Here is a 16,672-nt window from a genome sequence, read left to right as displayed (position 1 = left end):
GCATTCACTGATCCGCTGTATTGGAATATTGAGAGAGCTGCCGATCGAGTAGGTCTGGGTATAATTAATACACATGGTATTGTGCAATCAAATTCACCATTTTGGATTCCTCCTCTGGCCTCTAACAGACATGTATTGCAAAGGATCAAGTGTAGACATGGGTCTACTTCAATTTGGGTTTGGAAAGGAAAATTTTGAGATGGAAAGTATAATTTGAAATCTACTTTCCAAAGTGGAAAGTTGTGTAAAAAGTTAGTGTCAAGCCCTGATTAGCATAAACACAGGTGGCCCAAGCTCACAATGCAAGGAGTTATAATTTATTATTATTGTTTTTTACTTTTATGCAAACATTTGACCAGAAGATATATGGCCGACAAATACTATTACATAACGATCGAGTTTTAATACACAAAACGTGACTCTCACCTTGCAGCTTATGGAGGTGTTGTGTTACAATGGTTTGAATTTACAAAGGTTTGTATGGGGAAAACAGTAATGGACATTATAGCTCAAATTGTGATATTTGGGGAATATAATTGACTTACCTCAATGCCTTGTTGTCTTTTCTATTGTCATCTTGCTTCTCAGCTCGATCCAAAGCCTTTTAATTGAGTTATGGATTTTTGATTTTCCACTCTTAAGAACAAGTTAAGGCTGCACACTTGATTCCATACTGCCCACCGCTCGAAGAGAAAAAAAAAAAAAAAAAAACCATTGGAAGCATACCAGTTGCCTCAATTCCTATGCAGAATAGTAGTACAGGGCAAAGCGCTCCTTTTCAGTAAAATTCCAAGCAAAATTCAACTCCATAGCGTACATTACAAAGCTCTGAATCGAAGCCAGCTCGCCATCTGGACTTTGTAAAGATAATGCTAGGACCTGCCATGGACACATTCAAAGTGTGGATGGAATGCTGGGTGAACAAATTGACCCTGACCAGGGAGTGCACAGTTCTCAATGTGATTTTTTATCAAATGTGGTACTACAACTGTCCACTTTTTGGAAGAAAAGAAGTTATCACATTTTTTGAAATAAGTTTTCTGTATGAGGGTGCCGACAGATCGTAAAGTACACTACGTCAATTTTATTGCCAAAATATCACAATTTCAGCTATAATGTCTATTACTGTTTTTCCCAAACAAATCTTTATAAATTCAAACTGTTGTAACACAACACCTCCATATGCTGGCGAGAGTCACGTTTCATATATTCAAACTTGGTTGTTATGTAATAGTATGTGTTGGCCATATATCCTTTGGCTGAATGTTCACATAAAAGTAAAAAAAATATATAAAAAATAATAATAAACTCCCTGCATCGTGAGCTTGGGCCACCTGTGGTGTAAAGAGAAAGAAAACTTGTTCACTAACAATTTCTGCAGTGTGTCCTCGGTAGGTGTGGTAGCACTTTCCTGACTCAGCACTCCATAGCTACAAAAAAGATAGTAATGGCTTGAATCAGTCCCAATCTCATTTTATTGGATAGATGCAGTAAATCATCCAAAAGTAAACAATGAGGATTTTGGAACATCAGTCATAATCAAGGTCAAATGACAATTATATGCAAATTCTTTTGCTACAAGCAGGGAACAATAAATATTCTAGAAAAAAGATTTGTAAAATGTGACCTAGGTTTTTAAATCACGACCATTGTAATTTAAGGGTTTCATGCAAAAAGGGCATATGTAGCATTTCGGGGCGATTTCTATTTTTTGCAGGATCGAGCTAGTTTTTGGCAGACTGACTTGTTCTGACATGAAAAGCATCATTGCATAATTGTTTTTGTTGATTTGCGCTTCGTTTTCGAGAAATATCCTATGCAAAAAAACTCAGTTTTCCAAGCCACCCCCCAACTTAACAATACAATTTTGTCAAACTGAAAATACCACTGATTGGAATCTGTCAAGTTAAGTTGGAGCAGATTAGTCATAGCCCAATTCCCTTTGAAATTCAGCAATAAAATCAGTGGATTTATCTGTTTATTTGTGTACTGAGTTTGATGAATGCTCAAAGCTAGTACATGGATAGTGACTGTGATAAACAGTACTGCAACTAATGAATAACAATCAGTAAAATTGGCAGAAGTAAACAGTCAGGTCCACTTAGCTATTGTGCTGCAGAACTATCCAATGGAGAATGCAGATATCTGATCGATAACAACTGCCAGTTTGTAACTCGCTGATTACTCATTTGTGACACTGACCATTGATTTCTTTCCTCTCAGTTGTTATAAATGGGATTACCAGTCTCAAAATAAAGTTTATACCATCCAGTTCTATTTGTAATTACATTAAAGATATCCGTGCTTCCAATGCATGGTCATTTATTTAGTTAAATGCAGGATAGAGTCCTTCATTAGTCCCAATAAGTTGTAAAAATTAATATAAATTATTGGTTATAACTTATATCAAACTGACCAAATAGTAAGCAGTTCCTGTATTCACAGAGGTGTAAGATGAAGCTGCATTTGCTACGTCAGTTGACTGAAGGTATCATATAATATAGTACCTCTTTTTACTTATTACTTATCACTCTGATAATTCAATTTAGTGTCCAGGGTGCTAAGCAACTTACTTTTGCTGGCTCAAAGAGAGGGGGTGCTCATTGGGGATGACTTGTGAGGCTCTTACTTCTTTTTGGACACAAACATGTGAATGTCATAGAGTGCTTAATAAACAGCAACAGATATTTGAAATCAGGAGCTATATGGAATACTTCATAGACTAGTGATAGAGCTGTTTGCTTCATCACTCCAAATCCACATGTTCAGGGTTGCATTCACATGAGAAAACAAACTCCATAATTCATGTGTCTAGCCAGTCTATTCTATGATTTTTTCCAGGGGTGTTTATTGGGAAGGGTCACTGAATGAAATAAAACAACACTCAAGGGGAAGTGCTTACTGCAAGGGGGCTCAAATTTAATTATTAAACTTTATTCTACTCTAAAGATCTGGTAGTGGTGGATTACTTCATGTAAAACTGTGATGTTGGTCATACCTTGCATGTCTTGTCAAATGATCCAGTGGCTATTTTGTCCCTAAAATGTGGAGAGAAAAGGACAACTGAGTAACTGCTTAGCGAATAACTTTTCAGTGGAACAGTGGGGATTGAAATCCACCAACCACACTTGACAACTGAAGCACATCTTTTGATGTCACTAATGGCAGGCAACCAAAACATGAGATGACTAGATTGTGAAACACAAAATGAAAATTGTTTATTACCCTTCAACTGCCGGATCTTTAAGAATCTTTCAGTTACTTAGGACAATGACCATGGGTTAAATACAGTGTCTGTGACTTTTTCCCCATTAACATGTGTACATGTATGTACATGTGAACACATGTATAACAAGTAACTAATTATCTTGTTACATCACTAATTGTATCTAATGATTGGTTCTCTGTGCGCCTATTTGCCATGTAATCAGTTGACAATCATGTGGTTGTCCAATTACAGGTATCCAATTTCAACTTTTTGTAATTGGATACCTGCAATTGGATACCTACGCCATACGCACATCAATTACGTGATCTTTAAGGGCTTCCTTCTTAATGTTCCCTAAAGTTTTTACAACTTAGGGAAAACACTACTCACTTTTTCATTCAAAAGAAGTTCTACAAAGATTTTAAGAGTGAATGCCTGTAAAAATCGACCAAAATCGCCTATCAGAGGCATAAGTTGAATAATTGATTTCGCTTGTATTTTTCCCAAAGATGGGTCTTAGTAAGAATAGAAAGGGACCATAGTTAGTTTCTGCTAATACAGCTTTCTTTGGTAGAAATATGCCAAAAACAGTTTCGCCCCAATTGGCCTCAAAATCTACTTCCGGTTTTGCTGCATTTTCTGAATACTTGATTGCTTCACACTCCGTACAATGGCTACTTGAGAATCTTTCAATGGATTTTGAATGAATGAATGAATGAATGAATTATATTAAGCTCAGGTCTTTGTGGTATGACTGAGTGAAAAATAAAATAAATTGAAGTTAGTTTTGAGCCCGAAACGAGATCAAACAGACGCGCAAAATTTTACAATGTGTTGAAAGCGAATTATTGGATTAAAACATCACCTCATTTTGTTATGGGCTTTAACGTAAAACACCTTAAAAACACTTTCTATGGGTTAACTATACGTCCACCTGTTTGAAAATCAAAAAATATCTCTGTTCAAATAGTTTTAAGAATCCTGGCTTGGCCTGTGTTTTTCATCAATTTTGCTCAAAATCCGCTGTTGGAATGTAAACTATTGCGTGACGCGGGTATAGTCGTTCGTTTCCGACAACCTGCTCAGAGAAATCGTGGAAAAAATAATGAAAAATGTTTTCTTTTTGTGTAAGTTCATATAAACATCTATATTTTTTTCATTTGCCTTGCAACACCCACAACATCCCTGATAAAAAACATGACTGTAGGCTGCTTGGGGTAATAATTGTACATGTTTCACACAGCTTGTTCATTTCCAGAAGACGTGTAACTTGATACTTTCCCTGATCTCCACTGGCCATTTTAGAGATAAATTTAACCAATTCTCTATCGTTTATGGCAATTAGATCATTGACAATTTAACTCAAGTGGAAATACGATAAATTATAAAAACTACTAACTGCGTGATGCCATCTCATCTCTTCTATGACTTCTACGCTATGTAGAAAATTTGTACATTTACAATATATCCAACCTCAACTAGAAAATAACAGCAAAAGGCCGGATTTCTAGAATTTAGCTGCGAAAGGGATTACATTTGCGTTTCAATCATATTGGAACACGTTTGTCAAAAAATCTACTTTTTCTACTTTAGTCATTTGTTCAATGTAGTGACACTTTGAGACAAAGTATTATCCGATTTGCTACCTGTCTTTTAAATTTGCAGGTCATAATATTGGTAGACAAATATACATTACAGTGGTCGATCTAAATTAAAGTACCAGTCTCTGGGTGCAACTCCGCTGGCCCCTTTTGCTGAAAAACATCACAACATTTTTGCCTCCTAAGGTGATTCATTAGGAATAAAAGTTGTCAAACTATTTTTTGAAACGTTTTTGAATGTTTGAAAAATGCAACAAAAGGATAGGTCACTGTGCTTAGCCTGCGTGTCAGCGTATCCACCCCCGAGGACAATGGGGGATGGATATTGCTCACATAGGCTACATCATGATCATGCTTGGATAAGAGATATTTGATGGGCCAACTCCATTTGTGCCTGTACTAGTTCTAATCACTTGCCTTTTTTACTGGTTCACACATTACATTTTGCAGTGGCTGGAAGCAAAGTTTATTAAACATACCTAGAACAATAGTGGTGTACTTAATCCACATGCCTGGAACAGTTGGAAGCTGGTCAAAATGTTTGCGTGTAGGTAAAAAGTATCAACAGGGGTGAGATGTTCTCTGATCTTACGCAAACCCGTTCTTTTCATAATGAATTGGGAGAAAGTTTTGTTTATGACCCGTTTGGCTTTTGGGCATTTACCCTCTGACGTTTTTGTGCCTTGATATTTCTCGAGGGACCCTACATCTTTCAGTTCGCCCTTTCTAGCCAAGACCAAGGGATGTATGATGTGATGGACAAATGGGCATTGTATGGACATTTTGTGGAGTGGTAAACATCGCAACACGTGCATGAATCAGTTCCACTTGACTCTTCGCATCTTGAACTTGTGTGTTATATTTTAAGTACTTGTTATCTCTGTTGACTGCCTTTGGTCTTTGCGATCAAAGGAGCACTGTCTACCAACTAGTGACTTTTCCTTAGGGGTTATCACTCAGATCATGGTGCATCAAAGAAACCATTGAATCTACTCTGGTCATGGATTTATCAGCTTGTCGTTTGATGCACCATGATCTGAGTGATTTGGATCACTGATCGTGATCAATATAACCCCAAAGGAAGGCAGCCTTAAACGAACAGCAAACATCCATCTTGTTTTGTTCTCGGAAATCGGTCACGGAAGAGCAACAGTTTCAATGAAAACTGCTTTCAAAATATATAACTTGGTTAATCGATTAGCCAAATTAACTGGTCGCCAAAAAGATGGGTTTAAGACTGACGAAAAACACCTGTCAATTTCTTTACTTAAACATAATATTAGAGAGCTTGTCAGTTGTTTGGAAAGGAAAATTCGTGGACAGGTATTAAACTTATCAGATAGTGCAGCATAACTTGGAAAAGCAAACCGACCAGCACAGTAATTGGTCAATTTAAATTGAACACTTACCGTGATACTTACACTCTGAATGTCTTTTATCTTTAGTAAAAACTTAATATTTGCTTAGTTTTAGGTAGCTACATTTTGAATTTACCTCTTCATTCTTTATAGAAGAAGAAAAGACACCAAATGTCAACAAGCTGAGAGTACAAATAAAGCGTAAGGAATCCTTTAAAATCGCAAATACTAATTTAATTATGGCATTGTAGCATTCAATCAGATCACGTAAGGTTACAAACAAACAATATTTCTAAACTTGTTATTACGCTTAACAAATGAACTTAAAACAATTTCCTTTCTAGAACTTGTCCTTGTAATGAAAATGATCAAATACAGAATGACAGCTTTTAAAACAACAGAGCAGTAAAACCAAACTCCAAGTAAATTGTTTTTAATTAACGTTGCCGAGATTTCGACGCCTTTGAAAATATTAAAATTGAAAGTGTTCCTTTACATTTTCCTTGTTTCACCCTAATGTTCTCAGATAGCTTTCTGCCGTTTGTTGGAAACAGTTTAATATGAATTCAGGGTGACTGGCCACGTCACGCAATTGTTTATATTCCAACGCAAATTTAGGGCAAAAATTTATCAGAAACACAGGCCAAGGCGGCCTACTTAAAAGCATTTGCCCAGATATATTGTTTGAATTTCAAACAGGTGGGTGTATAATTAACCCGTAGAAAGTGTTTTTATGGCATTTAAAGTTATAACCCATAGAAAAATATGGTGACGTTTTAGTGCTATAATTCGCTTGCAACTCATTATCAAATGTTGTGTGTCTGTTCAAGCTCGTTTCAGGCTCAAAACTAACTTTGATTTCTTTTATTTTTCATTCAGTTGTACCATGAAGACCTGAGTTGAATATAAAAATCATTGAAAGATTCTAAAGTAGCTATTGTGTGGTGTGCGATGTGATCAAATATTCAGAAAATTCAGCATAACCAGAAGTAGATTTTGAGCTCAATCAGGGCGCAATCGTTTTTTGCAAATTTCTTCTCAAAAAACCTGTATTAGCAGAAACTAACTATGGTCCGTTTGCTTTCTAGCTAAGGCCAATCTATGGGCAGAAAATGAGCAAAATCGATTTTTCGACTTGAACCGGTGCTTGGTCTATATTTAAAGGCAGTGACTCTTAATCTTGAAATTTGTTATTGATACAATTAATTAGTAATTGGACCTTGTGTCATATAATTCAGGGAAAAATCCTGCTCATAATTTCAAATCAACCTCACCCTCCATGCTTGTCTGATTTTGAAATTACTCACCTGATTACACCCTCAATCGTACTGCACTCAGTCCAATTACTATGACATAACAAAACTTCAGTGCAATTGTGGTATCAGCAGGGGTAATTTGCAGAACACCGAGTGCTGAATGCAGAATGCCAACTGCCAAATGCACTGTTTGCTTGTACTAGTTTCACTCAAGTTTGCTTGCAGTTAGCTTTTATTTGTTGCAAAGGGTCAACTACAATACAGCCAAACCTCTATTAAGCAGTCACCTATTAAGTGGCCACCCCCTATTAAGTGGCCAGTTATCAAAGTCCCGAAATTATTGTCAGTAAAATACCGCAAATAAAACCCAATTAATTGGCCACCTTTTGGTTGTCCCAATGAGGGGTTTCCTATTCTCTTTACACACCTAGCTTAGCTTTAATTTGGAAAAGGTGATGACAGATAAGAGTCTCAAATAGAAAGGGAAAACTGATTAAAATATTCAAACACACATTTTTTTTATGACTGCCTTGATGTGATTCGATGTTCACAAAGAAATTAACCCCATGGTAAAAAATATTAAAAGCATGTACACCAACCCCTATTAAGCGACCAACCCCTGTGAAAAGGCCATCTCCCATTTCCCTGACTGCATAATGCTGACCTTTGCAACAAATAAAAGCTAACCTCAAATATGAGTAAAACTAACCACAAGCAAACATTCCATGCTGCATTCTGTATTCAGCATTCAGCAAAAAACCCCTGCTGACATGTGTAATATACAGATTTAGCCAAGCCTAAAAGCAGAGCTCCTGGGCTGGGTTGTTCAAAGCCTGATTAAGCTAACCCAGGATAAGCAAGAATTTTGATTTGCAGTGAGGCTTTCTGTATATTGTTTAGCCTTCTGTTTTGAGTTTGAATAATCTCAAAAAACACAAAACAAAAGCAATGAAAAACATTTGTATACAAGAAAAATTTATACTTCTGTCAGTTAACTTTTAACAGGCCTTTAAAATCGGTTTTGTTTATTTGCAGAAAATCTAGTCGTTAGATTTTCTTTATAATTTGCATCCAGCAAGCTTGTAGTGATGCTCACAAGTTAACACTATTTTAATAACAATTTAACAGAGAGATCTTTAATTATCCCTTGTTGAAGGTTCACTGGAATATCCAGAATTTCCTTTGTTAAAGTTCAAATGTTCTTCAACACTCCAGTTACTTATTTCCTAAGGTATTATCGTGCCAAATTTCTTGAAATTCTAATGTTCTCAAGAAATAGGCGTATTTCCAAGAAAGCTATTCTACATTCAGTCCAAATTTTTTTCAACTTACTACCCAGGCGCTGCATTTAAATGGGTGTTTTCACAAAGAAAAAGCTGAGAATTGCTGGGTTCTTTGCATCCTTACCTTATTAACATACCTTTGTAATAAAAGACTAAAACCATCAATACACTGTGTTCAGTTATGAAGAAAAATAGTACAGATAGCGCGGGTATTGAGCAAATAACATGATCGCTATCTTGACATCTTTTTTTTGCAACCTGTGTGCGTGCGCTGAATTGCATTAGCAAGAGCGTGTGTGAAAACTGTGTTCAGCCACCTTAACCAGCTTCCAAACAACCTGACCCTGTTTACAACAAGTTAACCTCAGTGAGCCCCCTATCCAATTGAAAACCAGCACTTGGTCAGCGGTGAACTTAAAACACATGACCTTGATCGGCTCTAAACTTGAACCCACGATATGGTCATGTGATACTGGTCAGCAGATACCTTGTTTTGACAGGTGCAATTGACCATAACAGGGATGTCCAATACCCAGGGTAACATCTTTGTGTTGAAAACCTTTCTTGTATAATGAAGTATTAAATGTACTTCCACGTTTCCCTGCATGAGTAAATGGTCTGAAATTGATCATGGAGTTCAATTACTAGGGAACTTGTCGGTTCACAGTTAATTGCTATAAATTTACCACGCTAGCGAAAATGGCTAATAGTTTCGAAAATAGAGTATATTTGGGCATGTTCTTTTTTTTTCTGTTTCTGGCTCTTTGTCCATAAAGAGTGAAGGAAGTACAGAATTATTTCTCAGCCTGGCTTGCCTGGCTCTAGAAAGCGATGAAATTGTAGATAGATATCTCAATCACTGCTTTCACTGGGTGCCTAGCATGTGATAAATTTCTTTCCCATTGATTTAAGTTTCAAGTTTCATTTTTCTTTAAACCGCAGACAAAAATATATATTAACCTGTTTGCATTGAATTAAAAATAACATAAAGCTCGGTATTGTCATAGTTCTCCTAAACACTGAAAAGCTTTATTCTGTGCTATTAATTCTCATATCATGTAAGTCTCTTTACGGTATAAATACAGAACTCTGCTTGCGTGGTTTGCTATTTATATAAGTAATAACTAGTAATAACCGCACATTTTTCAGTAATTAAAAAAAGAATTGCTGCTAAAAACCTATAAACGCTGGTAATTACGGAATGAATAGAAATTTTTGCGATACCTTCTTTTAATGCAAACAGTAAAATATTACAAAAACTGATTCATCTGTTGATCAATGGCATCAAAATATGATTTCTAAAGTTTACTATACATGGTCTCCTGTATGCAATTAAATGGTACTGATTTTGGACTCCAAATGTTTCCTCAAAAATTTTTATATTATGGGCTATAACTTAAAGAATGCCAGAAATGGAAAGAGTGCATCGAAAATACCAAAATGGCCAAGTTTGAGGCCCCTTGAATTAAAGAGTAAGTTTATATGACAGTTTGAATTTTCAGAAAATTTAGAGGATTTGTATATAAAATGTTGCTCTCCAGCAACTTTTTCCATACAAATCTTACTCTTTTAAAAATTCATACCATCATAAAATCTCCTTCTTTAATGATGGGGGCCTCAAACTTGGCCATTTTGATATTTTCAACATGCCTTTTCCATTTCTGGCATTCGTTAAGTTATAGCCCATAATTCTATAACAAATAGGTCACGTGATGGCTTAGCTGCAAAGGGCCTATTGCATCTCTGCAAGTGTAGGATTTCAGAATTTTCCTGGGGGCACGGCCCCGGACCAACCCTCCAAGTTAACTTTTTTTCTTGGTGGCCATTTGGCCACTGAATGTTTATTTTTGGTTGCCAGTGAAACATTTCAGTGGCCAAAATATAGAAATTAATTGATTAGTAATAAATTGATCAATATTAATTAACTAATTAATATATTAATTAATAAATAAATAATAACTAATTAATATGCTATCCCTGAGCTAGTTCTATAAAAAGTGATTCAAATAATATATTTTTATTATTGATGATCATATCTTCCATCAATCAACCGACCCTTCAAACACCCTTCATGGAGGCAGCGTGGCTGAGTGGTTAGGGTGCTGGACTTGAAATCCGGAGGTCATGGGTTCAAGTCCCACTCTGACCACTTAGCTGGGGTTGTTTCTCTGTAGACCCTAGTTCAACTCCTCGGTCATGTTTGTGAAATAGCCAACTGGTCTGCCTCCCGCCAGTTGGGATTTTTAACCATGTTATGTTCATTTGCATTATTTGTTTCATCATTTGATTTCATTGGCCCTGAAAAACCCCATTGCCATTTTTTCCATCGAAAAAAACAACAACAAAAAACACACAAATACTGTGAAATTTAATTCACATTTACAGAGTAAAACACAAGTGTAGATAGCACAGATTATACCAAGTAGCAACTAGATTGTAGAAAGTGTTATCCAGCGTATCTAAACAGGGCTGGAAAAAAGAAACTGTCCACTCATCTGGGACAAGTACATCCTCCTCTTGGGCAAGTAACTTTCTCTACTCGCTTGCCTCACAGGCAAGAGCCCAGGAAGCCATCCACTGACTAAATATTCTGATGACAATTTTGAAACAAAGAGTAACTTTTAGGTACATGGGTAATCAAGTGTTAATATGAAGCTTGATAAAAATTATAGCATTGTTTTGTTGCTTGTGTGATGCATGTGGTTACCTAGCACGTGATCAAAACCTGCCCTGATCAAATTTCTTTCCATGGATAAAAATAGCTATGTTTGTCAGGAAAACACTGCGAAGGTGCTGTGCAATTTTTTGCACACATTTTCCAGTTTCACTGTACAAACCCAAACTTAACAATGTATCAAAGATGTAGAGACTGTACACATGCATTGTCTCACGCTCAAAGGTAAAATTCTCAAATGCTAAAGTTCGGTCAAGCAGAATGAAGTTTGTCACACACAAAGCTTAATGACATACTGCAAATTTGTTCTTTCTTATGATGGATTCTTGGAATTAAACATTTCATTTCATTTTAGTATCAATTTGAGTGGGTTAAAATGGCAGAAGAACTTATTTTTACAAGTGAATTCATAACGCTCAGAGCATTTTTTCACTCTGGATGATGGTCCGCTCAAGCTCTCGCTTTTAGTCACCGGGCTGGCGACTTCCCTTTCAAGTTAGTCGCCACCTCCAAAATTCTAGTCACCATGGCGACTAAAATGGTCGCAACTTGGAGGGTTGCAGACCCCCCTAGCTTAACAATGCACTCCAGGCTTTGCATGTTTTCTGCCCGGTTGTCATGCCCTGATACCCGCCTGCTCAAAAATTTATTGAAACCCTTGTAAACACCATCATGGTCATAATTTCCTTTGTTTAAACTTGATCAGTTATTAATGAGTTTGAGAATATTAAGTAAAAAATGTTAATGAATGTTTTGTTAGAACATACCCATAAGGATTGTTAAATGCAATTGCATACACAACATTCTTGTGTCCTTCCAATACGTGAAGCTCTTCTCCTGAGGCTGTATCCCACACTTTACATGTTCTGTCATAGCTTCCTGTTATGAAACTTAATATAATTGTGAATATCATGAGTTAAAATAATAATCAAAGTTAGTTAAAAGCTTGTTCAACTGTCTCATACCTGTTGCAGAGTTCACCACTCTGCATTTTCAACAAAATTACCTTGTTGTGTACCACCTTGGGCTACACAAACACACTATAAACTTTTAAATAATACAAAGTAAAACGTTTTCACAAAATATGAATAATAATGTAATTTTCTGAGAAATTACTTTTAAACTTTTAAGTTTTATTTTATCATATTTAATTCATTTATTTTTTCCCGCCTTTGATAACCACCACTGATGATCTTGCAACTGAAGATGGAATATTTGCAACTGGAGTATTTGCAACTGAAAATGGATATTGGTCATCCGAAACATGTTTTGCAAACTTAGAACTGTGTGCTTTTATCTCAAAATTATAAGATAAAGTTTTCTTGCAAGCACTTTTCTGAGAAGCTATAGGCCTTTTAGCTCAAGGGTGTCACTGTAGACCATTTTAAGAACCTTAAATTGGTATAGGAATTTTTGCTGAGCTTGGCAACTGTACAGCCTCAACTAAATTTAAAATGGAACTGTAGCAGCATACAGGTTATAATAAAGCTGAGATTATGATTAAAATGTACATCAGTAGAATTGTACACACAGAAATGAAATCTGTACATGAAGTAATATAAGAGAGTGTGTTTCATCAAATATCCAAACACCGAGAGGAGAGTTGAAAATACAACGCACAGCGTAGCATTTTTGACGAAGTTCGAGGTGTTTGGATAGCTGATGAAACACTGTCTTGAGTGTTTGATATATCTTCTCAATTAAAACAAAAACTAAGGAGTAAACAGAGAAGTAAAATTGTCAAAAGCTATGCTAATTAAGACTGGGTATAAGTGAACCAGGGTGCGACAAAAAGGCTGTCTGATAGCACGGGACTAGGGAAATGATCAGTCAGGCTAGCGCCTTCTTATCACAGGTTGCCCAATGGGCGAACATGAAGTGAAAATGAGTGAAACACAAAGTTGGTTGTTGTTTTTTCCTCTCTTCTTTTTTCTAATGACAAAATTCAGACATAATACAAATGTTCAGAAACAATACAAATGTTTTTTTCTAAGATAGAGTAAATGTAAAATTTAGGCCCCATCCAAACACTGCTCCACTCATGTGCCGAACCAAACTTGATTAAGTTTGACTTTAGAGTGACTTTGGAGCGATGGCTGGTTCAGACGGCGTACTTGCATCGAACTTAATTCAGGAAGCCGGTGGTAACAATATTCGACAAGAAAAATTAATATGCGTTCTGAATTCACGAACTCTGTCCAAATAGAAAAGCTGCAACTAACATTTCGCTGTTATCATGCTGTTATAGCAATATTTAGGGAAGCAAATTCAAACTCAAGGTTCAGTGTTTGTATTTAGACAGGTTTTCTCCCGGTTAAATTGACTTGTTAAAGGGAAATCTAATAAGCCGGGCTATTATCATGAAGAAAAAGCAAAAAATGAATTTGCGCTAAAGAAACTCGCTTATACAGTCCCGTTTCTCATAAATCAAAGGCATACTGGTATTTTGTTGACTTCATTCTTAGCGATGACTATGACCTTCATGCATAAGTGGTCACGCCACTCAATTTTGCGCTAATCACGAGTTCCGTTATATGAAAAATAAATTACAGTAATTTACGCATTAGGTTTGACACATGAGGAGGACACTGTATGAATCAGCTGCTGCTCCAACGTCACATAGTGCGACAGACCCTGCCGAAATTAATGTTGTTTGTCGCACTTAAACTAACCGGCTGAACCAAACTGATTCAAATGCCGCTCTTCTGCCATAATTAACTCATCAGTTAGGTTCAGCGCATGAATGGAGCGGTGTGTGGAATGGGCCTTAAGCGACCAAAATCAATTTTTTCCTGACTGCATGTCCCGACAGCACAGTGGCAGTGCCAGAAAAAAACTTGCTGTAACAAGGTTATCACATATTTTCATTGTTATATGTAGTTAATAGTTAGTACGCAAAGTCAATTCAGTGTCATTTGTCTAATTGTCTTGAAGCATACCTAAGAGTGCTGGATCTGTAGCAAAATTTCATTTGATTATTGTGGTCTTACGCATTTTATAAATGGCATTTTATAAATGCATACAGACCACTAAGTCAGAGGCCGATCTTGACGCTGTGTCACTCTCAGGATGAGATGATACATGACAGACCCCTGGGAGAATAAATAGTCCAGCAGGTAGACTGGGTACTAGCAATTGCGACTCATTGTTTTCGAGTTGTTTTGTCGGCCATTGCTCCTGGGGTATCGTTGTCGTACTGAGTAACTGCAGACGGTTTACCTATTTTGTAAAAAATTTTGAAGAACATTATGTTGCAAATTAGTTGTAATTGTTCAAGGTAAGTTATTTCTGTTTCAAAATCGCTCTGTCTTGCTGTTTATGATTGGTTTTCTTCCATTCATTTCAAAAATTAACTGCACTGCCTTGTTTGTCCTTTGTTATTTCATTCAGGTTTCACTCAGTGATTTTCCTCAGTGATACAGGAGTTGTTTGCTCACGCAAGCCAACATATCTAGACTCGGCTTATGTTTAGAGGGGATTGCACTGATACTAATACACTTTTGCAAGCCCACATTCAATGGCTTGGAATCCAGTGCGGGCTGCACCACACAAGCTCTCACAAGCAAGTATTCTCACAAGCCAGTTTATTTAACAGGGTTATAAAAATATTGTATCGTGTCATAAGCCGGCAATCGGTGCATTTAACTGGCTATTTTGAAAACTGCCCCACCTATCCCAGATGCTAATACATGTAGGTTAGTCCTGGGTCTGATATTGGAAAAATAAAATGGAAATAAAATTGTTCAGTTACTAATTTTTTTGAACCCAAATTGGATCAGAGGGAAAAAAGTACTTGCTAAAACAGTGCGTGACACAAATCGAAAGTGTAAAATGATTTAAGTAGCCATAAATTGTTCTACACCTCAGCCCATCATTTTTTGAAGCCAACAAAACAAAAAATAAACTATCTTAGAATAGTCTGGTAAAAGGTGAGTTTTTGTTCTGTACAAATGGCACTGCAATAATTAACAAATAAAGAAGCCTCGACTGTGCTCTGTTCTGTTGAAAAGCGCACAGGAAGCAGTAGAGCACAAAAGAAGTGTAGGGAAAAACACGAGATGTAATTGGGTGTTTTTTCCTACTTCTTGAGTGCTCTACTACTTCCTGTGTGCTTTACAACAAAACAGAGTACAGTTGAGGATTCTTTATTTGTTTTATGATAAAGAATCCAATAATTTCCCCATGCATTTGGCTGAATTTTCAAACCAAACTTTATTTTCCAAATGAGTAAAACTGGCGTCAGCATGCTCTGTTCTCTGATAAAGCACACTAAAATAAGCCAATCACAATCCTTTTTTATTTTGTTTTAATTTTTTTTTTTTATTGATATTGCATAACATTTACAATACTTACAAAGACACAATACCTACAGGACTTACAAGACTTTTATAATACAATAACTACTATGTTTACATAATTATATACAGGAGAAAAAAAAAAAGACAATAAAGACAAACATCAAAATATCCTTAAACTAAGTTAAAGAAAATATAAGTAGTGATTTTAGCATGGTTTTTTCCATAAAAGAGTTAAGGGGAGGGGATCCCTGTATTGTAATGTGAGAGGAAGAGGGGAAAGCTTTTTATCTCCGGAGAGGTGTTGGGTGTTTTGCATATCCATACAAAATATCTAGCGACCAAAAAAAAGAAGTTTAGTTTTTTGTTATCATTGGGCTTAAGCCCTAGTACGATGTATGGTGACAGATTAAAAGTTTCCGAAAGTTCTCCATGATTAATTAACCATTGTTTAAATTCTTGCCAAAAAAAGTTGGATATATCACAAGTCCAAAATAAGTGGAGGAGAGTCTCTTTATCCTTTTTACAAAAAGTACACTGCTCGTTATCCTTGAGATTTATTTTGGTAAGAAAAATGTTGGTCGCTAGTCTTCTGTGTAGTAGCTTAAATTGGAACATGATCAATTTAGAGATTTTTGTGCATAGAAAGGGTGTTTTGTAAACTGCCTTCCAGTCGATATCGTCTGGTGTTTCAGGCATGCATTTTGTGACCCACTTTCTTTGGACCTCAACTGGGTTCTTTTGTTTCTTGCTCTTAAGGATTTTATACGTTAGTCTGTTTGGTTTTGTCGACTTTTGGAAGGTATCAAAAACAGATTCGTAAGCAGTGTTACAGTTGTTGAAGTTAGCTTCACTGCTTTTTTGTAAGGCCTTAACAGCTGATAACATGCCTTGAAAAGTAAGAAAGTTTGTATTTATGTTGTAGAGTTCTGTAAAATCAGAAAAAGATAGGAAACTGTTCGCATCATTCATCAAATGGCCCACTTTTTTAACTCCC

General features: G+C 36.2%; 1 protein-coding gene across 2 annotated transcripts in view; it reads right to left on the bottom strand.

Moving 5' to 3' along the window:
* LOC145492353 (uncharacterized) overlaps positions 1-16,672 on the bottom strand; it is a 53,134-nt gene that overhangs the window by 13,884 nt on the left and 22,578 nt on the right. For both annotated transcript variants that reach the window (XM_081471793.1, XM_081471792.1), the window contains exons 6-8: positions 12,148-12,270; positions 2,999-3,038; positions 1,371-1,430 (exon numbers count right to left, since the gene is read on the bottom strand). In XM_081471793.1, the coding sequence (XP_081327919.1) occupies positions 1,371-1,430; positions 2,999-3,038; positions 12,148-12,270 (223 nt within the window). The remainder of the gene's footprint in view (positions 1-1,370; positions 1,431-2,998; positions 3,039-12,147; positions 12,271-16,672) is intronic.

Source organism: Orbicella franksi, chromosome 7 (genome assembly GCF_964199315.1).
Source record: "Orbicella franksi chromosome 7, jaOrbFran1.1, whole genome shotgun sequence".
NCBI lineage: Eukaryota > Metazoa > Cnidaria > Anthozoa > Scleractinia > Merulinidae > Orbicella > Orbicella franksi.
This window is presented reverse-complemented; position numbering and strand designations above follow the sequence as displayed.